The 25952-nt window shown below is 38.6% G+C and overlaps 1 protein-coding gene across 1 annotated transcript in view; it reads left to right on the top strand.

Moving 5' to 3' along the window:
• Window positions 1-25952, top strand: part of LOC150087275 (TATA box-binding protein-associated factor RNA polymerase I subunit B-like) — a 308013-nt gene that overhangs the window by 156025 nt on the left and 126036 nt on the right. Inside the window, exon 8 of the mRNA XM_090372434.1 lies at window positions 1035-1167. Within this exon, the coding sequence (XP_090228560.1) occupies window positions 1035-1167 (133 nt within the window). The remainder of the gene's footprint in view (window positions 1-1034; window positions 1168-25952) is intronic.

Genomic DNA, 25952 nt, shown 5'->3' with positions numbered 1-25952 from the left:
AGGGACAAATAGCCTTGTCACATCACCAGTTTCGCTGGTATTCCAACGGTCTTGTCACAAGGATAAAAGTTTTTTCATAACATCTTTTTTAGTAACAACACTTTGATCTGCAAAATCACTTAATAAATTTAAATAAGTGAATTTGATTCCCTTCTTAAGATGGTAGCAACGTGCTCTGTGGATAATAGAATAATCCAAAGGTAGATGTCCAACAATTACTTGTAGGGCATTAGTGAATACTGTTCTACAGGCTCTACAAATCGCCAAAAACATTAATTGCTGTATAGACTAAAGTTTATTTCTGAATTTAACATTGTCCAATCTTTTATACCATATTACCGAACCATATGAAACAATAGGCAGAAAAATTGCCTTATAATATAATGTTAAAGCATGCTTTTTTAAACCCCAGTCTGAGCGAGTAGTTCATTATAGGATGGTTAATGTTTATGGTGAGAACTGTTTGTGACAGATGGGTTCAAAATTGGAGTGCCTGTGATTTGGAAGATTTTTCATGACCTGGCTAGGCTATCTTAATTGCCATGCCAGACAATATTTCTGTTGTTTTTATTTGCATTCACAAAAACCAGCATATTAAGTTGTTCACAAATTCAAAATGATGATTTTTCTAATTTAATGCTTACACTGAGCATGGAACTCAGTATGAGCATCAGATCTGTTTACAGTGTCATCTGTAGGGAAAATGATGCTAACCATATATGGGGACAGGGATGTGATTATTTTGGAGATTTAAATAAAAAGAAGACAGCCATTGATGGTGCTTTGTTATGGGTAATGCCTATGAGTCATCTAAGGCCTTTTTGCCTCAAAGAATTATGTTATAATATGATGATTGTCATATTGCCCATGTAACTGATGAAGATGTGTGTGTGTGTGTGTGTGTGTCTTGAAGTGCTACCACATTGTCTGGTTCTTCTGACTTGGCTCTAAATGATTAAAAATTGAATAAATCGTTCATTTAACTTTTGTTGTTTTGATTTGAAGTATCTTTGTATTATAAATTTATCTTTCAGATCAATCTACCTCACATAAAAGAAATTAAAAAACTTACAGGAAAAATAGCAAGGTTTATTGGATTGACTGAACTTCCTAAATATAACCTGCAGTCGGTTGTTGTTCGCTTTGTTATGGATCTTGATCTTCCAGGTACGAAAAGAAATTACTTTTTAAAAATATTTTTGTGATTATTAAGTGATCATTCTAGGGGTGGGGAAGATTCCCATAAAAATTTTGTCACTGGCTACTTTTACATAAAGATAAGCATTAGTTGTTTAAAAACTTCTACAGGGATAGGACACACTCAAATAGAAGGGGTGCAAGAATATTCGCTGATGCCATCGAGGCAATGTTAGGGGGTCGGAAAACTGCTAGCTTGAGGAGATTCACAGACTAAAAGATTAATAGTAGCCGCAGGCAGAGGTGGAAATGATTCTTGCACTACTTCTTTTGGAATGAGGAGCAGCCTGTAAAGCCAATTGTTGGGGAATTTCAGGGGGGTGGGGAGTCTCCACAGACTGGAAAAGGGGATCAAAGGGTGACACGAGTAATTACAGGCCTGTGAAATGATTTCTGTTCCAGGGAAAATAATGGAGTCACTGATTAAAGAAGCATTGCAGGATCATCTAGACAAGACAGCAGTAATAATACAGACACAGCATGAGTTTGTGAAGGGGAAGTCTTGTCTGAATAATTTGATTGATGATATTGATGAAGGTATATCAAACTTAATGTCAAAGTTTGCAGATGATCCAAAAGTTGACAGGGTTGTTAATAACAGTAATGGCAGTATGCTGCTGCAACGGGATCTGGAAAAGTTGGGTAGATGGGCTAAGAAGTGGCAACTGAAGTTTAACATTGACAAATGCGAAGTATGGCATTGGGTAGCACTAACTGCAGAGGAATGTACCAACTATGTGGTGTTACATTCAGGATAGTGGAGAATGAAAGAGACCTGGGGTAATTGTGCAGTCAGATATGAAGTTTTCTGAGTAGTGCAGACAGGCTGCCAGAGTAGGTCATGGGGTCTTGTAAATGATTTACAGGAATTTTGCAAGCAGGGATGAAGATGTGATTATTCCCCTGTATAAGGCAATGGTCAGGCCATACCTTGAGTACTGTGTACAGGTCTGGAAGCCTCATTTTAAGAAGGATGTATAGAGTTGCTAGAATGAGTACAGAGAAGAGCAACAAGACTGGTGAAGGGAACAAAGGGGTGCTCTTATGAAGAAAGGCATAAGTTCTGCAAATTGCAGCTTCTGGAGACTGGCACCTGCAAGGCAATATGATTGAGGTGTATAAGGCCTTGAATGGATTGAGCAGGCTCAATTCTGATGGGATTCTTCCTCTTGCTCAGATTACAAACCTGAGATGGCATAGATTCAATCTGATGAAAGACAGTTGTAGAATAGAAGTTCAGGAGTTTGCCTTTAGCCAGCGGGTAATTGGTTGCTGGAATAAACTTCCATCTGTAGATGTGGAAGTTGATAGCTTAAATAAATTGAAGGCAGAACTAGACAAACATTTGGAATGAATGGATCAGTGAAATGGGAAGGGGTTTTTATAAGCTTGCTTTCTTGCATCATGTGCCTCTACTTATACTAATGTGTGTTAGACAAAACTACAAAACCAATCATAATAGCGAATTCATAGAAATCCACTGGCAACAGGGCATTCTTGTTTCTCAGGTATTTTTTTTATTTTCTGCTATGGTGCAAGCCCAGTTTTGACCATTATTCTAAGGGGATATCCCTTTATTTTGGAATAAAGGGCTTTTAGATTTCTCTAAATTAACTTTTAATCTGTGATTAATCTGATATTAATTTGTTTGGTTCAATTGAAAACATTAAGCTTCATATTTAAGAAATTCAAGCAGATTATTCTTCAAACAGGCCTCTGAGGTTGGGTATATTCATACTGTAGTTTTTAAAAAGTAAAAGTTAGAGTAAAAGTAGCAGCGATCCTAAGTCAAGCTAAAGATGCCCCCTCCAATCTTAATGTGAAGCAAAAATTAGCGCTTAGAAGCCTTAAACAAGATGATAGCATCGTAGTCCTACCCGCGGACAAGGGCAGAGCAACTGTGGTTCTTGATAAGGAAGCATATAGAAATAAAGCGTTGGGTTTATTGGAAGATCAGATGACTTATAAAGTTATTCAGAAAAGTCCACTTCTTAGTTTGGAACGGCAAGTGAACAGAATGGTGCAGGGTTGGCTTAAGTCTAACAAAATTTCTAAGGAACAATATTGGATGTTGCACGCTACAGGTAGCCAAATGCCAAGATTTTATGGCTTGCCTAAAATTCACAAAGTAGATGTGCCACTTAGACCCATAGTCTCATTTATAGGCAGTCCAACCTATGCACTTTCTGGTTTCTTAGCCAAATTATTATCCCCACTAGTGGGACTTTCAGAATACAGTATTAAAGATAGTAAAGATTTTGTGCAGTTTATTAGAAGCCAACCCATAGAAGAGAATGAAATCACGATCTCTTTCGACGTGAAATCGCTATTTACATGTATTCCGATTGAACATGGGGTGTGGTGTGCACACATGACGTTACAGAGGGACACCACCCTAAATACTAGAACGCAGCTAAAGCTAGAGGATATTGAGAAAGGAATAGAGTTATGCCTCTCAAGCACCACTATGGTGTTTGACAACACTATGTATAAGCAGGTTAATGGTACAGCCATGGGCTCCCCCATTAGCGCAATTATAGCTAATTTAGCTATGGAGGAGCTCGAGGCCAGAATATTTAATGCTAGTGTTCTCCCTATGCGCCCCTGGAAAAGGTATGTGGATGATACGTTTTCAATTATTCGTAAGGGGAGTGAAGATCAGGTGTTGAACATCTTAAATGACTTCTCCCCATTCATACAATTTACATCGGAGGTAGAAGGAGGAGGGGTTTTGCCGTTCCTAGATGTGTTGGTCTGTAGGGAAGATCGACAGCTAAAGACTAGGGTATATAGGAAGTCCATGCGTAAAGGGCAGTATTTGCATTACAGCTCAGCTCAGACCAACCATCATAGGAACAGTGTGATAAGAACTTTAGTTGATAGAGCAAAATCACATTGCAGTACCTCCGATGATAGAAAGTTAGAGTATGAACGGGTCATGACGGATCTTGCAAAATGTGGTTACCCCCAGAGGATTATAGAGAAATATGTTAAAGGAAATCAGAGGAGAGGCGAGCCTTTTACACCAATAGCCACTGCATACATTCCCTACTATCCGGGTTTGACTGATCATATAGCTAGAATACTAAGAAAGTACCAGACACGTTGTGTGCAGCTTCCGGGTCGGAGGCTGCACACAATCGTGTCTCAGGTTAAAGACCCCATTCAAAAAGAGAACACAAGTGGGGTCGTATATAGCATTAGATGCCCGGATTGTGGGGAATGTTATGTAGGGGAAACAAAACGCCGTCTTAAAGATCGTCTGGGGGAACACACTAAGGCAATAAGAAATGCGGAATATGGCAAGTCCGCCGTGGCCGAGCATTTTTGGGAGAAGCAACACCAGATCTCCCCGGACGATGCTATCATCACCGATTGGGCGCATAAGTTCTGGGACCGTAAGTGGCTCGAGAGTTTGCGGATTTGTTCTACAATTAACATTAATAGAGATAGAGGTACGCGGATTCATCCCATCTTTGAGACCACTATCCTCAGAAGGGATGAACGGTTCCGTATGACTTCCGCTCGAGCCACTTCCGGTTCCACAACGCAAGAGAACGGAACACGTGTGAATGAAAACACGTGAGGAGTACCATTAACCTGCTGATATTTAAAGATGTACTGCAGAACAAGAAAACACCGCTGAAGAAGAAGGCTGGAGCCTTTGAAAGCTACGGTTTTTATCGTTTTTATCGCTTTTAATCTAGTATATTTTAATGCATTTTATTGATTGTAATGTAGCAGATTTTAATAATTCATATGTATAGTTTATTGTAAAGTTAAATTTATTGTAAATACAGGTTATTGTAATTTATTATAAACACAGTTATCAAAAGTTCAGTTTCCTTGGTGTTTTTATTTTTATCTCTACGCAAGGTTGGTGCAAAACACTAAAAACTACAGTATCAAGCAGATTATGACAAACTTTTATTTGCAGTTCATTGAATTTTCTCAAAACCTTCAAATTTTTAAGCAACTTTTTACTAACGTCACTGCTTTTAGGAACAAAAATTTAGTTTTTAAATTATTTTGCATAAATAATTTTTATTCCAGTTTATTCCCATAAGCAGGCCAATGGTAAAAATTTTTCATGGTTTCAGCAAACTACATTAATTTCTCTTGAAGACAGCTGTTTCTGTGATAACCAGCTGCACAAACAGTGTCAGCTACTTTTATCAGCTCCAGCACCACCAACAATACATATCATACCTCTCAATAAAATTTCATGTGAAATGATCTAAGGATGGGTGAGCATAACAGTTAAGTGGTTCTGTTCACTGAGTACATAGAGGGAAATGGAATTGCTTACGACATTACATATTCTGATGATTTTTACAGTATATGAATGCATTTCTCTTCCACTGTAACTTTCTTGGAAAAATTATTTTTCGTTAATTTTTTCTTACTGGTCACCAATGTTGTGTGGACTTACAAAATATCTAACAGCAAAATATCATTCTGTTTTCCTGAAAATGTAATTTCATAAACGTTGGTGACATCAATTTTTTAGTTCAACTTTAAAAGTCAGTAATGAGCAAAAAGGATATATTTCTCATTAAATGTTTTCATACTGATAAAAGTGGCATATTGTCAACGTATCTACAATAGTCATTTTTTATCTTAAATTTTAAAAATGCAACTTTTTGTACATTTATAATGCAGCACCATCTGAAGATTTTTCATTCATTCTGTAAGAAAATGTCAGTAGTGACCTCCAATTACAAATATAAAATTTGAAGTTCATAGCTGCTGTAGTTGCTTATTTTTATTATTATTATTTTTTAATATTTTTGTAAAATCATCCTAGTTTTTTTTTTTTTTTAAATTAATCTAATACACTGTCACATAAACAAATAAAAACAGCTACACTAACTAACCTGTTTACAAAGAAAGAACTGTTCATTCCCCATGACAACAGAAGATTCAACCTTCTCTAAAAATTAGCCAGCTTTTTTTGGGTTTTTTAGCTTATTGTGTAATTTGCTTCCAAATGAGGGATGAAACAGCGATGTTTTTCAAAACTGACCAGAAACAGTGTCTCTATGGTTATTACTGCATTTTTCTGCTTAGTCACAGCAAGTGACTAAGCAGAAAAATTGTTAGTGCCATTACCAAAGCAAGTATTGTAGTCGTAATATATAAGTAATATATAAAATAAGTTTTTTTGTAATAAGGATAGGTGGAGTAGAACCAGGATATGTCTGCAGGGAGAAACTATAAATGATGTCACCAACAGATTGTCAGATTTTAAGGGGGGTAAAGAGAATATTATTATTCATGTAGGGACAAATGACATTAAATGTACACGATCTGATGATTTGTTGGAAAAATACAGGACCATGCTGAGGAAATGCTGCGAGCTAGGCCACAATGTCTATGTGTCTGCAATTCTGTCCAGACACGATAGGAGGGATTATATGTTAAAAGCCTTGTGGATTAACTCAAGACTTGAAGGACTCTGCAAGGCTTTAGGGGGATATTTCTATTAGCATGGCCCACACTTGTAGGTAGAAGGAATTTGTTTTGTAGAGATGGGATACACTTAAACAAAGGTGGTACAAAAGTTTTTGCCAGTATTATTGAGGATACCTTAAAGGTTCAGGGAAACTGCCAGTTAGGGGGGATGTGGGTAATACTGACACATGTTTATCTGATAATATTGGTCAAAGTAACTCTTCCACATACCTCAAGAGTTCTTATCTGTAACCCCAACTGGACATATTATCTAAATGTTCTGGGGGCAGAAACGTTTCAGGTGAGCGGATAGCTAATGCCAGAGAAAAGAGCCTAAAAAACTTCAAGGGTTGTGTTAGGGTTGTTAAATATACAAGAACAGTAAGTCTTAATTGTTTATATAGTAACGTTACAAGTTTCATCAGTAAAATGAGCAAATTCAAACTGCTGGTTAAAACAAGTAACGCGGACATAATAGGGCTTACAGAGATGTGGTGCCACCCGGAAATTGGGGATGATGAGTTTCAGTATGGCTTGTATAATGTATTTAGGAAGGATAGGGTAGATAGAAGGGGTGGTGGGATAATGCTTCTTATCAGAAGCAGCCTCAGTGCGACGATAGCTTTCCCGGATTCAGATGTTTCACATGCTAGTATAGAAACTGTATGGTGTGAGATAGTTGGAAACAAAGATATAATGCGAGTAGGAGAAATCTACAGACCAGGTGATTGTGAAGTTTATGACGAAAGCCTCTACATGCAAATGGAATGGGCAAGTAAACGTCAATGTCTTATTATGGGTGATTTCAATTTGCCTCTAATTGATTGGAGTAAATGGGAAGGAAACTCGACATGGGGAGCAAAATTTTTAAATCAACTAGATGACTGTTATTTGTGTCAACATGTCAGGGAAAGTACTAGAGAAAAGAATATCCTAGACCTCATCATCATCACCCATGAATCAGATGACATAACAGGGCTGACAGTAGAGGAACCAGTAGCAGGAAGTGATCGTGGAGTTCTACGGTGGATGACGATGAGAGAGGTAGCAGTAGTAAAAGGCAACGGAATGGGTTTTAATTTCAGAAAAGGAAATTACGATGCCTTAAGGTACTACATGGCCTCTATTAACTGGATAGATATCGCACAGACAATGTACATTTGAACTGTGGTATGCTTTTAAAACATTAATCACAGATGCCTTGAATGCGTATTTACCATTAAAAGAATACTCCACGAAGAGGGTTCCAAGTTGGATGAATAGTGAAGTTGCCACATTACTTGAGCAGAAAAAGGTGGCATGGAAAGGTTACAGAGCAATAAAAAGTACTGAAGCCTATAACAGCTACAAGATGATCTGTAATAGAGCCACAGAAAAGGTTCGACAGGCAAAGGCAGTTTATGAGAAATCACTAGCAAACAGAGCAAAGAGGGGGGGGGGATAAGGAATTCTTCACATATATAAATGCCAAGAAGAGCAGGACAAACCAGATCGGATCTTTACATAAGGGAAAGGGGATAGTATTAAATACACCAGCTGTCATTGCAGATGAACTCAACAGTTATTTTGCATCGATATTTACAAATGAAAAACCTTTTGTGGCAATGGGAAATTGTGGGTGGCTCTAAGAGTGAAGTGGGAAATTATCGACCTGTCAGTCTGACTTCAGTGGTACGGAAAATCATGGAGGCAATGATCAAGGGTGGAATTCAGGATCATTTGGATCAAATTGAAATTCTCAATGATACTCAGCATGGTTTTGTAAAGGGAAAATGTTTAACAAAAACTGGTTCGCTATTTTGAAAGGGTCACTCACGAGCTGGATTTAGGGAATAATTTCAACATTGTTTATTTAGATTTCAGCAAAGCTTTTGACTCAGTCCCACATGAGTGGTTGCTTTATAAGCTGGAACAGGTTGGAATCACTGGGAAAATCCTTAGATGGATAGCAGGATGGCTTCAGGGCAGGAGGCAGAGGGTTGTGATAAATAGCTATTCCTCAGATTGGGTTGATGTAAGAAGTGTGGTTCCCCAAGGATCAGTATTAGGACCACTGTTGTTTTTAATTTTCATAAACGAAGCGATAGAGGGCGTGATGTCTAAATTTGCAGATGATGTTAAAATTGGTAGAGTAGTTAATGATCACTGTCAAGCTGAGCTTCTTCAGAGAGACCTAGATAGACTTCAGGAATGGTCAGAAAAATGGCAGCTATGCTTTAATCCAACAAAGTGTAAGGTATTACACCTGGGAAACAGTAATCCCAAAATAACTTATTCACTTGGTGGAGTTCAACTAAACCCAGTATTGGAAGAAAGGGACTTGGGTGTTACGATACAGTAAGACATGAAAAACAGTAATCCCAAAATAACTTATTCACTTGGTGGAGTTCAGCTAAACCCAGTACTGGAGGAAAAGGACTTGGGTGTTACGATACAATCAGACATGAAATTCTCTGAGCATTGTAAACAGGTTGCAAGGAAAGTCCATGGTGTCCTATCGATGATCTATCAAACTTTTGCAAGTAGAGGTAGGGACGTGATAATCCCATTATATAAGGCTATTATGGGTAGACCACACTTGGAATACTGTGTTCAGGTATGGGGACTGCACCTATAGAAAGACATCGAGCTTCTTGAAAGGGTGCAGAGACGGGTAACTCGCCTGGTGAGATCGGCAAAAGGGCATCCTTATGAAGAAAGACTTCGAATATGTGGGTTGCAGAGTTTGGAAACTAGACACCTTATAGGAGATTTCATTGAGGTGTTTAAGGCTCTGAGAGGCATCAGTAAAATGAATTAGGATGAAATTTTCAAGATTATAAATGATGCTAGAACTAGGGGACGTAAATTCAAGTTACGGGGGAAAATGTTTAGATTGGACTGCATGAAGTTTTATTTTGCCAGCGAGCTATAATTATTGGAATAAGTTGCTACATAGGTGGTAGAGGCTGACAGTTTGGGGAAATTCAAAGGTCATCTGGATAGTACCTTCGGGTCAGGGAAGCGCATAGGATGATAGGTTTAATTTCCTTTTCTTTTATTAATTATTATTATTTATTTATTATTTTTTTTTTTATTGTTCTATTCGGTTTTTTTTTTTTTTTTGGCTGGTGGAGCATAAGCCATAGGCTTTCTTGCACCATGTGGGCATTACTAATGCTAATACTAACTTGAAGGTAGTGAAGTTTTCAGTAGGGTAGAATTATTCTTTTTGTTTTAAATTCTCTGTTTTCAAAATCTCTAAAAACTCTTTAGAGATTGCACTTTTAGTTAATAGTTAATCTATTAACTAAATTAATTAATTGGCAGTTAATCTGCTTATTAATTAACCCTTTCAACTACATAAATAATAATAAATAAATCTGCAGCCATTGTGAATCCACTGTAGGATCGAGGCCTCCTCAACAATTTGTGTTGAGGGAAACGGTTCATAATCTTCCATGCTGGTCCAAAAGCCTTGGCAGATCAACTGTATTTAGTATTCAAGGGCTTGAACCCACGTCTACTCAAAGTGCATGCTATTGTACTGCTGCTCCTGACCACTCGGCTATGGAGGCCTTTTTCATGATCCTTCTACCAGGTTATACTTATATATATATATATATATATATGTGTGTGTGTGTGTGTGTATTTTTGGTGTGAAAACATCTTTGGCGGAACCTACTACCTTTTTGGACTGAAGCAAAACCAATTGGTAACGAAATTTTCAGACAAAAATTACACAAATGATGTCACTTCCTGAATGGCGCTAATGATGCTAACTCAGTCACTAAAGTTGATTCAGTAGAGTAAGTAGTGGACGTGAGAATAAAACATTACATTGTTCATACTCTAAGAGACAGAAATGATACAAATGACATCATTTCCTAAATGATGCCAACTCAGTCACTAACATTGGTTCGGTAGAGTAAGTAGCGAGTAATAATTTTTCCCTCCCACCCTATTTGGAAATGTCTGTATAATACTGAATGGGAGTTATTTTACAACAGTAAGCCAAATGAAAACCAACCTGCTGCACTTAGACTTAAAGAACTCATTCAAACATGGAATATAGACATCAGCAATATATTTCAGGACATATCACCACCTGATCCGCCTTGGACAAATATTTCTGTTAAATACAACGACTGTTTTCAACAATGGGTTAAGAACAAGTTGTCCCCCTCCAGTATCGCACAATTACATGAAACTCGCTCTTCTAACTCAGAGGCCTGTAAAGCAGAAGATGATGTTGAAATTTTCATTAAGAGCCCCTCACTTGTTCATCAAGTTTCTAGCCAAACCAGCATATGAAGTTCCTGCTGTTACTCTCAGCCACCGTAGAATCCTCATAGATGTAATTGTTATATGTATCCCAACACCTTCATACGAAGCCATCCATGAAATATCAAACTGGATCATTAACCAGCTTCATCCTTCAGGCTAGCAGTTTGCCTGTGGAAACTTTAATGTTCCTCTCCAGCTAGCTAACCTTCTGCAAGTGCTGATATCAAACCCCCCTCTTGTACAGGGTTACAAATGATCAGCAATCTCCCGATTAGAGGGAACAGCTAACTAGATCTCATCATTGCCTCTTTTCCTTGCACTCCTGACTACTTGCAAGAGACTTATCTCAGTTTGGACCACGTGCCAATTGTTATTGGCTGCTCCAAACTTCAGTGTTGTCCCATATTTTTGAGTATTTCTAAATGTGTTGAGGCTGCTTTTGTCCTCCTATGGTCAGCCTTAGAAAATAGTGATCTTGAAATTGCAATGAATTTGTTTACTAGTTGTCTTAAGAAAATTGCAACCTTTGCAACATCAGAGAGGATTTCTATCATGTCTCAGTCCAGAGCATGGTGGACATTAAGATGTTGGACACTCCATCTTAATATGAGTTTCAAGTTAAAACAGCATGTGCACAAAATGTGTGAAGTTGCAAACTGTTCAAGACAGGATAGCTTATTCTGGAGCCTGTGCAACATTTAATAACCAGAAATCTCAAACAATTAAGCATTATTTGGATATAACCCTTCATAGAGGTAAATGCTCCTGCTCTGAGTGGTCTTTTGATTTCCCCTTAAATCTTGAACCTGACTACTGGCTTGACTTTATATCTAGATTTGCCTCAAACCTGGAACAATGCCCTGATCTTCCTGTACCAACAACTGGAATATGATCCTGCCTGACACACTGACTGCAGTTTCAATCTCTAGGGAACAACTTGTTGCTGGCATTAATTCTATGCTAGCTTCTGCTATGGTAGATGCACTGAAATTCCCCAGTTAATTACCAAATGCTTTAGCCCATATAGCATTAGTAGTGGTATATGATGCAAGAAAGCAAGCTTATACAGCAACGGCCAAACAAAACAAAAAAAAACAAAAACAAAAAAAAAAAAAAACGCTTCCCATTCACTCCAAAAGTTTGTTCAGTTCTTCCTCGAATTTATTTAAGCTATCAACTTCCACAATGACAGATAGAAGTTTATTCCAGAAATCAGCCACTTGCTGGCTAAAGTCAAATTTCTGCATATCTATTCTGCAACTGTTTTTCCTCAATTTGAATTTATGCCCCCTCAAGTGTTCTGGAGGGAGCATTAATTAAAATCTGAGCAAGAGGAAGAATCCGATCAGCATTGAGTTTGCTCAAACCATTCAAAGCCTTATACACCTCAATCAGATCACCTCACAGGTGCCTAGTCTCCAGATGCTACAGTTTGCAGAACTTAATCCTTTCTTGGTAAGAGCACCCTTTTGTTCCCCTCACCAATCTCATTGCCCTTCTCTGTACTCATTCCAGCAGCTCTACATCCTTCCTAAAATGTGACTTCCAGACCTGTATGCAGTACTCAAGGTGTGGCCTTATGCAAAGTTCCTGTATATCATTAACATATATTTTGGATCTCCTTGTAACTATTTTTAATGCTATTCTTTTTAAGTCATTTCTTTCTCCAGCAGCAGCATATCTACCTTGTGAAGTCCATACCCAAAATTTGATCTCCTACTTTTATTAATGTAGAGCACCTGTTCATTTCATTCACGTCAGCTGGATAATCTGAGACACTACTGTATTACAGATTGTGATTTGATTTGTTCTCTTCTTTGTGTTCTTACACATGAAAACCTCCTTGTCTCTGTTCTTTACTAACACAGCTAGCGATTTCTCATAATCTGCCTTTGCCAGCCTAACCTTTTCTGTGGTACTATTGTAGATCAACTTTTAGCTGTTATAGGCTACTTTTTTGTAACTCTGCTGCTTTCACCATGCCATAATTTTCTGCTCTATTAAACTGGTTAGCTCATTATTCATCCACTTCAGAATCCTCCTTGTGCTATATTTGCTTAATAGTTTATATGGATTCATAGCTTCTGCGACTATAGCTTTAAAGGTTACATTTCTAATGTATATACTCTCTTCTGCTGTCTCCACAGCTGATAGAGGTCAATTTTAGAAAATAATTAGTTGATAATTTCAGGAAAGTATATCTGCTTTCCCTAAATTAAAATCCATTCCTTTGTCTTTAACAGTAGCACGCGCTCTCTCCCCTCCCCCCATCATCCAACTTAGATCCCACGATCACTCCTACTAATGGTTCCTGTACTGTCAGCTCTATGATGTCAACTGGTTATGGATGATTAGGTCTAGAAGGGCCCTCAGTCCCCAGCAGCTTTCACTCTCCCTCTTACGGCAGCGAGAGAATCAGAGTGGAAGCAGAGGGTGCTAAGAATCTCTGGGTACGACCAGGCTGCCATACACGGAAACTGAACTTGGCCTGTTATAATGTAAGATACTCATCGGCGAAGACAGGATATTAGAGCTGGAAAAGGAATTAGAAATGTGAATTGGAATATCATTGGTTTGGCTGAAACAAGAAGAAGAAATGAAACACTTATAAGTTTATCAAGTGGAAATCTGCTGTACACCAATGGAAACAGTGAAAGGAGTGAAGGTGGAGTTGGGTTTCTGGTCCATAAAGATTTTAAAAACAACATTTTGGAATTTAAAAGTACATCACCAAGGGTGTCAAGACTAATACTCAAGATTTCTAAGAGGTACAAGCTAAAGATTATAATGATTTATGCACCAACATCGAGCCATGATGATGAAGAGGTTGAAGAAATGTACACCGAAATTGAGAGTCTTCTAGATGAGCAGAAAACCCACTATACTATTATTATGGGAGACTTCAATGCTAAGGTTGGAAAAAGACAAAACAGCGCAGAAAGCGGAACTATAGGAAATTTTGGAATTGGTGAAAGAGGTGAAAGACTTGTGGAATTTGCAGAATCTCAAGGACTGTCAGTAATGAACACTTTTTTCAAGAAAAGGGTGAACAGAAAGTGGACATGGAAAAGTCCAAATGGATTAACTACTAATGAAATCAACTTCATCCTCACTAACAGAAGATATATTGTGAATGATGTTACCATCCTAAATAAGGTAAATGTTGGAAGTGATCACAGAATAGTAAGATGTACACTTGATATAGATGTAGGAAAGGAAAGGAAAAAACAGATTCGAGTAAATAATACAAAGGTCTTTGAGATAACAGAAGAAGAGAAAAAGCAGTATGTACTGGAACTTAAGAACAAGTTTGAGCTTCTGCAGACTGCTCAAGATCAAGATATCGACGAGGAATATTACAACTTTCTGAAAGTGATAAAGCCCAAGAAACCTATAGGGAAAAAGAAATCCAAAGAAGAAAAAATTAGTCAAGAAACACTTGTCGTGATGAACCTTAGACAACAAATGAAAAGCAAGAAAAACACTGACAGGGAAGGCCGACCGGGCTAGCCGAGTGGGTAAAGTACCTGCCCGGCAACCCAAAGGTCGCGGGTTCGATTCCCGCCTCGGGCTTGGATCAAAGTACTGCAAAAAAACCTTGGGAGGTGCAATATGGCCACAGAAGCTGATGCGCCAACAACTACCAAATCAAAAAAAAAAAAAAAACTGACAGGGAGAAAATTGAGTATACTGAGTTATGCAAAGCCATTAGAAAGAGACTCAGAGAGGACATAAGAAGATTTAACACAAGAAAAGTAGAACAAGCATTAAGGGAAAACAAAGGACTTAAATCAGCATCCATGAGTAGTAATACAGAAAGACAAATGATACTGAAACTGAAGAATAGCGATGGTGTACTTATAAACAGCAGAGAAGGCATAATTAAAATAGCAGAAGACTACTATAGAGAATTATACAAGGAGCAGGGGAATGATGCCAACAGTGGGGAAGATGGATTGCAAAGTAGCAACACATACGACATACCCAATATTCTGCCTGATGAGGTAGAACATGCATTGAAGAAAATGAAGAATCAGAAAGCCCCGGGGGAAGATGAAATTACTGTAGAGTTGTTAAAATTTGGAGGAAGAGACATAACACAAAAACTGGCAAGGCTCTTCACAAAGTGCATTAGAAAAGGTGTGACGCCTAAGCAGTGGAATAATGCAATCATAGTTTTGCTGCATAAGAAAGGAGATAAATTGGAAATTATAGACCAATTAGCTTGTTATCCCATATCTACAAGTTGTTCACAAGGGTCATTACTAACAGATTAGAAAGAATACTTGATGAGAATCAACCGAAAGAGCAAGCTGGCTTTAGGACAGGATTCTCAACTATGAATCACTTTCACATAATATCACAGCTAATGGAGAAAGCAAATGAATATAAAACACCATTATGCCTGGCATTTGTGGATTATGAAAAGGCATATGACTCCATACAGCATAAGGCAAGGTTTCGGGCACTGGAAAGACAAGGCATTGATACTCCATATATAATGACTTTGAAGAAAGTATATTTGAGTGCTACCTCCTTTATTAGACTAGACAAAGACAGTAGGAAATTTAAAATTGAGAAAGGAGTTCGACAAGGATACACAATATCCCCAAAGCTGTTTACTGCTGCCCTTGAGGAAGCTTTCAGAAGATTAGTCTGGTCGCAGAAAGGGGTCAGTGTGAACGGAGAGTACCTAAACCATTTACGATTTGCAGATGACATTGTGGTCATAAGCCACGATCCCAAAGAATTAGAGGAAAATCTTAATCAGTTATGCACAGCTAGTAAGGATTTTGGACTAAAGATGAATATGGCTAAAACAAAAGTAATGATGAACAAGTATGCCACAGAAAGGAAAATAATGATTGAAGGAGCAGTAATTGAAAAGGTGGAGTCATATCTTATCTGGGACAAGTTATTAGCTGTAATAATGATAAATGGATGGAAGTCAAGAGAAGAATAAATTTTGGATGGATAGCATTCAGGAAATATAGTCACATACTGAAGAGCAATATCCCAGTTTGTCTGAAACATAAAATAATGAACCAATGTATACTCCCCACCATGACTTATGGAAGTGAAACTTGGGCACTCACCAAAAGAATGGAAGAGAAGCTGAGAACTACACACCGAAGAATGGAACAAATCATATTGGGAATCAGACTGTTAGATAAGAAGAGAAACACATGGATTAGGCAGCAAACTCAAGTAAAGGACATTCTTATCAAAACTAAAGAACTAAAATGGTCTTGGGCAGGATATATAGCTCAAAGACATGATGACAGATGGACTAAGAAAATAACAGAATGGTATCCAAGAGGAGCTAGAAGAAACCTGGAAGACAAAGGCGGAGATGGATAGATGAAATTCATGAGTTTGTGGGTAGTAAATGGATGGCCAGTGCTCAAAACAGAAGGAACTGGAAAGTTGCTGGAGAGGCCTTCATCCTGCAGTGGATTGAAAATGGCTGATGATGATGAGGTCTAGAATATTCTTGCCTCTAGTACTGTCCTTAACATGCTGATACAAATAACAGTCATCAAAGTTGATTTAAAAATTTTGTTCTTCCAGGTGAGTTGCTCTGATCAGTTTGAAGCAGATTGAAATCACCCATAATAATACATTCACACTTGTTTGTCCATTCCATTTGCATGTAGAGGCTCCCATCAGAGTCTCTACTATCTTCTGGTCTGTCTGTCTGTCACTCCCACTGTCATTATACCATTGCTTCTAATTTGCATCACACAGATTCTATACTAGCATATGTATCCTCTAAATCTGTAAAACTTTTTGTCCACAGGCTACTTTTCATTTTTGTGCTTTTGTGCACAGGCACCTTCTGTCTTGCCTTTCTTAAATACATTGAAAATATTGTAGTGAAACTCGTCTCCTATTAATGTTTTTTTTTTTTTTTTTATGAAAATTCCAAACACGAGAGGTATTGGACCCTATAGTACTCAGTACCGTGCTTGGGTTGGAGGTTGAGAAGACAAAAGAAGATATTTGTTCACACTACACTTGAACTTCTGTAGACTGTAATTCTCAGGAAATACGTATGAAAGAAGGTTGTTCCAGAAAATGCAGTTGAATGAATAAACGAGGAAGATGAAAAGTTGGTTCTGTGAGTTTGAAGTTGGACAGTAAATGAATGTTAGCTGGTGGCGGCACGTGTTCGGACTGTTTTGAAAAAGAGAGCTGGAATTATAGAAGCCAATTCAGAAGAACAGTGTCCATGGACGTATCTGTAGAAAAAGCATGCAGCAGAAACAGTACATCTATGAGACAGAGTGGAGAGACTCTGTTAGAGAGGAGTCATTAATTAACCTAACTGCCCTCTTCTGAATGGAATCTAGAAGCCTGAGAGAGGTTTTGGGGGCACCACCCCAGATGTGGGAACAATATTCCATGGTAGGGCAGATTTACAATCTGTACAGAGTGAACAGTTGTTTGGAAGAAAAGTAACACCCAGACCAAAAGAGAAACCAAGTTTTTTAGATGCAGAGGAAGCAATATTTGTAATGTGCTTGTGCCAAGAGAGATTAGAAGTCAGTAAAATCCTCAAAAGAGATATATGAACTTGCCTAGAAATCGGAGTGTCACCAAAGATAAACAAAGGAGCAGAAGAATCCTTTTTGTGAGATATAAGACAAGACTGAGTTTTAGAAGGATTGAAATCAACTAAGTTGCCTTTGCCCCACTGGAGAATTACCTGGAGATCAGCATTTAAGGAATTGTTAGAGGATATTCGAGAAGTTGAAGCTGATTGAGCAGGGCAAGGTTTTTCAAAATGGAAAGTGGAATGCAATGTGCTATCATCGGCAAAATTATGGATAGGATTTCCAGTCAATGGAAGAAGGTCATTAATATACAAGAGGAAAAGAGTGGGGGTAAGAATTGAACCTTAGGGGACACCAGCATTAGTGGAGAAGTTAGAAGACAGAGAGCCATCTACCATCACCCTCAGTGAGTGATCAGAAAGAAAACTGGATAACCAATTAAAAAAAAACATTTGGCAAACCATAAAATGGAAGCTTGTTTAGAAGACCTTTATGCCAAGCATGATTGAAAGCCTTTGAAATGTCAAGAGGAATTGCTTGTGTTTCACCAAACTTTTCCATTGAATTTGTCCATAAATGAGTAACATAAGCCAAAATATCACCAGTGGATCGACATTGACAGAATCCATACTGGCGATCATTGATCAGACGGAAGGTTTCTAGGTAGTTTAAGAGTTAATTGATTTTTCCATTACTTTAGAAAGAGTAGAAGTAATTGCAATGGGACAATAATTGGATGGGAGGGACTTGTCACACTTTTTAGGAACTGGCTGGATATGAGCATATTTCCAAGCAGAAGGAAAAACACCTTTGGAATAAGAAAGTGAAAAAAGGCGGCAGAGAACAGGACTAAGTTCAGGAGCACAGGTTTTGAGAACAAGTGGAGAAATACCATCAGGACCTAGAGATTTCTTAGCATTGAGATTCATCAAATTCCTTCTGACATCCTTTTGACGGAAGACCACAGGAGGCATTGAAGGGAGCGTGTTGGGAATGGTGGAAGGTATTTTGCCAAGATCATTAATACATGAGTTGGAAGAAAAATGGGACATTAGCAGGTCAACTTTATCCTTGGCTGAAGTGACAACACAACCATCTGGTTTTGATAGAGATGGGCAAAAGCTGCGGCCAATAGCTTTGGCAAGAGACCAGAATGCATGGCTAGCATTAGGGCAAGAAGCAAGTTTTCTACTCTTAGCCTGTTCAAAATCTAGTTTGGACTGATTAATGACTGCTTTACAGTTATTGTGAGATTTGGTTTACGCAGAAAATGAAACTAAAGAATTGGAAGGAAGCCAATTACGATATACAACATTCTTCTCTTGAACAACCTTAGCACATTTATTGGAAAACCAAGGTTTAGATAATGGACGAGATTTTAAAGTGGAGTGTGGAATAAAGGATTCCATTCTTACAAGAATAATTTCACTGATAATCTGAGCAAATGTTAACATCAGAATTTTTGAAACAGTAGTCTGACCAAGACAGGTCATCCCATTTTGCATTCTTGTAAAGCCAAACAATATGAGGTTGGGAATAGCCATGAGATAAAGGCTCATTGGCGAAGAGACAATCACCAAGTTGTGATCTGAGGTACCTAAAGGACCACTCATTTCGACCATTTAGTTAGAAGGGTTGTTTGTGAGAAAAAGATCAAGCATGTTGGCTGTATGGTTAGGATTGTCCGGTATTCTTGTAGGTAAATGAACAATCTGTGCAAGGTCATTAGTAATTGCAAAAGCCTCAGCATCTCTACCTGCTGGGTCGGTGTGACAAGAAAACGGAAGCCAGCTGGAGTTGTGAACATTAAAATCTCCAAGGAAAATTACCTCACTGTTAGGAAGGTTGGACTGGAGAAAGTCAAGTTGCAGAGAGAGAGAGGAAGTCAGAGAGCTCCACGTGATTAGTGGAGTTGGGAAAATGGTAGAGACAACAGGTGAATTTGACACAATGAGATAGAGATTTTAAGCCAGAGAAGATCGAACAGAGGAGATTCCAAATTACCAATCTAACAGGGAATATTGGAATGGACATATGCACAAGTACCACCTTTGAGGCGAAAGGAATCATACAGTGAATAATTTGGGCAGCTGAGATGAACAGTAGTTGAATTAACCAATAACTGAAATTCTGTCAGAAAAAGTACATGGGTCTTGGCAGGCTGCAAGTGGAAATGGACATCATTGAGATTAGAATTGAGACCACTTATATTTGTGAAATGAACTAGGAAGTGTTTGGGAGGTTTAGATCTTTTCGCAGATAAGTTTATTCTATTAGTTTGACAATTCATGGTGTATTCAATAGTAAGAAAAATTGGGGGCGATATGCTGTATGAAGTAATGAAATTTTTGGATATGGCATATACATGGTAAGAATATACCCAGATCCTTGACACAACGTGGCCTCGACAACAATGCCCACCTCATGCACACTACTCAGACTCCCTCCAGTCACTGTCTGGCAGAGTAGAGGTAGCAAGATTATACACTAGTTGATCCAGAAGACTCCTAAAGAGTTCAGTCCGGTATACTATCTAGCGGCCAGCCGGCGAACACTGTTTTACAGCTGTACCCTCGAAATGTAAGGAAGATTGGATCTTGCCATGATGTTCTTCATAACCTCAAAGGTCATCAGTCATACTGCATGATGGAAGAGATTGGGAAGGGTTGACTGTACTTAGCTCTAGAGTCTAAACATGGCTTCCACCACTTCAAGCCTCCAATAAGCAAAGTGGTGGTATTTCACCAGCTGATGAGAGTCATCTATCACCTAGTATTGCATGGTAACACAGAGGGGCAGCATTCCTCCATGTGGTGTGGGCACCACACCTGGACCCCTGCTTATGTTGGTTCACACCTGGGTGGTCACCACCATGTACTTGTGCATGGAAGTTATACCCAGGATTACTAACAGTCCCACCATCGTGAAGATGCAAGCAGAGGATTTGGCTGTCACAGACCGTCTGGACTTCGCCAAAATTGCGTCTACTTGACTTGAATGTCACCCGAATATCAGTTCCATCAGCATTTTAGACTCCCAGGTAGCCAGTACAACTTGTCTGTCATATCTGAGAGAATGTCTGTGACATCCTCAAGGACCAAGTTGACACCATTTTTCCATTAGCCTTATTATGTCAGTGTTAATTGTCCTATCTAGGAATTCAAATTCAGTCATTTTATTGATGATACTCATTTCATTATCATATGCCCAGTTAAGACTAAGTATTCTTGTATAGTGTACTACCTTGACACATACATCGCTTGAGGTTAAAGTTTGTTTCCCTAGCATTAGCTTCCCATTTGTTTGAAATGTACTACCTTGACACATAAATCCCTTGAGGTTAAAGTTTGTTTCCCTAGCATTAGCTTCCCATTTGTTTGAAATATATGTCACTATCTACAGAACATCTTGCAATATTATTGAGATATGTGCATGTGTTACTTTAACCTGCATCAAATTTAACCACATAAAGAGAGGGCGCTGACTCTCTTTAAAAATTACAGCTGTGAATTACAGGCTCAGAAAAAGTGATGTGTTTGCCTTTTTATTTATACCTGTTATTTTATTTTGTACTTTATACGTAGTCTTATAGTTATTGTTACGCTAGTTATTTTTATTTTATAATTTAGATAAAGAGTTTTTGTAGATTACTGCTTAATATACATAAAACCGTTATTTCGTTGGAATCTTGCAGCCATTGTTTTTGTATAGAGTAGTAGGGAATTCAAATTTTTAATTGTGGTAACTAGGCAGTTCTAAGATATAATTATATAGCGTAATACACATCACTGCATTTAGGATTCTATTAGATAGCGTAGTATTGACAATTAATTAATTAAATTTATTGATCTTATTAATTTAAAATATCATGCCCCAGACTAGAGCAGCAAAGCAAAGGACACAAAGTGGCAAGAGTGCTGTGACTCGGGGGAGAACTGAGGGGGGGCAATTCTCCAACGCATCACACCTAAAAAAATGTGCAATTTGTGAAATGTTTGCTGAACTCTCTGGAACGGAACATGATCTAGCCAAGGAGGGTGTGTGTGTGTGTGTGTGTGTGTGTGTGTGTGCGCGTGCGCGCGCGCGCCAGGTGCAGAGAGTGTCTAGAAATTGGCCTTCAACTCAGCATTCTACTGGGCGTCTATGAGAGCTTGAAGTGTAGGGTAGATGCCCTCGAAGAAATTAATGAGGGGCCCGTCAAGCTCCAGCTGCCCAACTCAATGCCAGAGCTCACTCCTGGGTATCAGGCAACACAGCGGCAATCTCCAAGGCAGAATGCGCTGGTCCCAAAGGAACTAGTTATTGTTGGTGACTCTATTGTCAGGGAGACAGGGAATATATTGTGTTAAAAGGATATATGGAACAGGACCAGGGTATGTCTGCCAGGGGCAAAAGTTGATGACGTTGTAAAGCATATGTCATCTTTTAAGGGCCCAAAAGGTGATATTGTTGTACACGTTGGCACCAATAACATTAAGAGTAGGAGATCTGCAGATTTATTTAACAAGTACAGGTCAATGTTGCAAACAAGTCGTGAATTAGGGTTAAATTTGAAAGTGTCTGCAATTCTGCCCAGACACGATAGGAGGGAGTACATGATGAGAGCCTTGTCATTAATTCAGCCCTGGAGGAAATGTGGAACGCTCAATGGGTAAATTTTTTTTCAGCCTGGTCTGTGCTTAACAGGAGAGACTGCTTCTACAGGGATGGGATACACTTAAATAGAAAGGGTGCAAGAATATTTGCTGATGCTATCAAGGCAGTGTTAGGTGGGTCAGAAAAACTGCTAGTTTGAGCGGATTTACAGACTAAAAGATTAAAGGTAGCCGCAGGCAGAGATGAAGGTGATTCTTGCACTACTTCTATTAGAATAAGCAGTGTCGTTGAGCGAGGGGTGTTGGGGTTTTCAGGGACTGATGGCAGTCATCGTGAAACAGGTGGGTATATGGGATGTGTTAGGGTAACTAATTATAAGAATAGGTACATGTATACTTGATTATGTATTGCTAGAAGTATAGTAAATAAATTTGATGAATTTGAAGGGTTGGTCAAGACATCAAAGGCGGATATTGTTGGGATAGCAGAGACGTGGTGTCTGTGACGTGGTGTCACACAAATATAAGGAATGCAGAACTGGAATTTGGGGAGTACAATGTGTACAAAAAGGATAGACAAGATAGGAAGGGAGGAGGTGTTATGCTGTTCATTAAGAAAAACATAAAATCAAAAGAAATGCATCCAGTTGATATAGATGAACAGTGTACTATTGAGTCAGTTTGGTGTGACATAAGCACTGCGAAAGCAAAAATAAGAGTAGGAGTGTGTTATAGGCCTAATGAGTCGAATGAGTACAATGAACAGTTGTACAGAGAAATAGAGTGGGCTAGTAAATCAGAATGTCTTATAATGGGGGATTTTAACTTCCCAGATATAGACTGGAACTTGTGGGTTGGTCACTCACACACTAGTCAGACTGGATTTTTTTGGATGATTATTTTCTGCAGCAGCATGTTCGAGAGGCAACCAGAAAGGGTAATACTCTTGATCTGGTTATCAGCAGTGATCATTCATGTATTAAGAATTTGCAGATAAAGGAACCACTAGGTGGCAGTGATCACAATGTACTGATGTGGGATTTACTTAAAGATATAAATACCATCAGGGGTAAAGGAAAGGGTTTCTGCTTCCATAAAGGTGAGTACAGTGGTCTCAGACAGTTTTTAAATTCTGTACAGTGGGACCAACTGACGATGTTACTAACAGGAAATTCTAAGTGGGGGAAGCATTCAAGGAATTAATCATGGATGCTACTAAAAGTTTCATACCTATTAAGAAATATTGTTCAAGGTTTAGGCTTAAATGGTTATCAAATGAACTAATGAGACTAGTGACAGAGAAGAAAAATGCATCGGATGCATATAAATTATCAAGCGACTCAGAAGCCTATGGCAGATATAAGCTAGTCTGTAATCAGGTCACAAAGGAGGTTAGGCAGGCGAAGGCAGATTACGAGAAATCTTTGGCAAAAGATACTTAGAAAAACAGCAAGGATTTCTTTACTTATATAAACTCCAAAAGGAATTGATGAATCTGATTGGTCCACTTGATATCGATGATTCAACTGTTGATGATCCTGCTCAGATAGCAAACAAACTGAACGAGTATTTTGCATTTACATTCACACATGAGGAGTTATTAAGGTTTGAAAATGGCAGAAGGTTATCAAATTGTAGCACGGTGCTTAATGATTTTGTAATAACTGAGAGCAAAGTGGAGGAGAAATTGTTGAAGTTAAACATAAGAAAGGCACCTGGGGTGGATGGGATCTATCCAGTTATATTAAAGGAGGCGGCAAAGCAACTAAGCAAACCCTTAGCCATAATTATGAGAGCATCCTTGGATTCAGGGGAGGTTGCAACTGACTGGAGATGTGCAAATGTATCCCCAATTCACAAAGGGGGATCGAAGGGTGACACGAGTAATTACAGACCAGTTAGTATAACTTCTGTTCCGAGTAAAATAATGGAGTCACTGATTGGAGTCACAAATAATGGAGTTAAAGATTCATTGCAGGATCATCTAGACAAGACTGCAGCAATAATTCAGACACAGCATGGGTTTGTTAAGGGAAAGTCTTGTCTGACAAATTTGATAGGATATTATGATGTGTTTACAAAGGAACTGGTTGCAAAAAATAATTTTGATATCATATATTTGGATTTCAGGAAAGCTTTTGACACCGTTGCGCATGGAAGACTATTGTACAAATTGGAGCAGAATGGTATTAAGGGTAAGTTGCTACAATGGATAAAAGGATGGTTGAGTGGGAGAAGATAGAGGGTGGTAATTAATGGGTGCTGCTCTTCGTGGACTAATGTGATATTGATGAAGGTATATCAGGCTTAGTGTTGAAGTTTGCAGATGATACAAAGGTTGGCAGGGTTGTTAATGACAGTAATGGCAGTGTGCTACTGCAACAGATTCTAGATAATTTGGGCAGATGTGCTAAGAAGTGGCAATTGAAGTTTAACCTTGACAAATGCAAAGTACTGCATATGGGTAGAAGTAACCCCAGAGGAACGTACCAACTGTGTGGTACTACACTTAAGGTGGTAGAAAATGAAAAAGACCTGGGAGTAATTGTGCAGTCAGATATGAAGTTTTCTGAGCAGTGTAGACAGGCTGCCAGGGCAGGTCATGGGGTTTTGTCAATGATATATAGGAATTTTGCTAGCAGGGTGAAGGAGGTGATTGTCCTTCTGTATAAGGCAATGGTGAGGCTGCACCTTGAGTACTGCGTACAGGTCTGGAAGTCTCATTTTAGGAAGGATGTAGATTTGCTTGACCGTGTACAGAGAAGGGCAACAAGATTGGTGAGGGGAATGTGTACAGAAAGGATAGACAAGATAGGAAGGGAGGAGGCGTTATGCTGTTAATTAAGAAAAACATAAAATCAAAAGAAATGCGGGCACCTCCATAGCCAGGTGGGAAGGAGCAGCAGTGCGTAGCATACACTTATTGATTAGACCGGGGTTCGAGCCCGTCACCACCAAACACGGAGGATGCGGAAAGGTCAGGGAATGACCACCGCATATCCCGGAGCAATATGGCCTTAGTTGCTAATGCTCCTAAAAACCAAATAACAAACAAACAACAAAAGAAATGCATCCAGTTGATATAGATGAACAGTGTACTATTGTAGTAGCCTCTTACCAAGAGAGGCTTAAGTTCTGCAAATTGCAATGGCCGGAGTCTAGGCACCTGCGAGGTGATCTGATTGAGGTGTATAACGCCTTGAATGGGTTGAGCACACTGAATTTTGATGGGATTCTTCCACTTGTTTAGATTACGAACCTAAGCGGGCATAAATTGAAATTGAGGAAGGAGATATGTAGAATAGATGTGCGGAAATTTGCGTTTAGCCAGCGGGTGGTTAATTGCTTGAAAAACTTCCATGTGTCGTTGTGGAAGTTGATAGGTTAAATAAATTTAAGGAGGAACTGGACAAATATTTATACGGGATTGTTTTGTAATTTTTTTTTTTTTTTGGCTAATGCTGCATAAGCTCATACACTGGCTTTCTTGCATCACATGCCACTACTACATCAAAAGAGGATATTGAGAGAGCTACAATATATCTAATGAAATCAGTTTTGGAGAAAAAAAAAAAAAAAACAGTTAACTGAACTGATCTATTCCCAATTAGCTTTTTACATCCTGCTGTATTAGGGAAACTTGGTCTTGTGTTTGCCAAGTAATTACATTTTTTATGTTATTTCTTTTATATGTAAGGTTTCAATTTAACTTATTCTTCTGTTTTATGTCTGTAATTCATTCTCTACAAGAGGGCATTTCATGATCATTTCTTTGGTGTTATCAATTTAAGTACTGATGGATTCCTAAAGCAGCATTCAGTTAGATGTTTGAGAAGCAAATTCAGACTGGGAATGATGTATTGAGTCAGTGGGAGAATGTTTA

The sequence above is a fragment of the Mastigoproctus giganteus genome, chromosome 4, assembly GCF_048544385.1.
Source record: "Mastigoproctus giganteus isolate SK-2022 chromosome 4, ASM4854438v1, whole genome shotgun sequence".
NCBI lineage: Eukaryota > Metazoa > Arthropoda > Arachnida > Uropygi > Thelyphonidae > Mastigoproctus > Mastigoproctus giganteus.
This window is presented reverse-complemented; position numbering and strand designations above follow the sequence as displayed.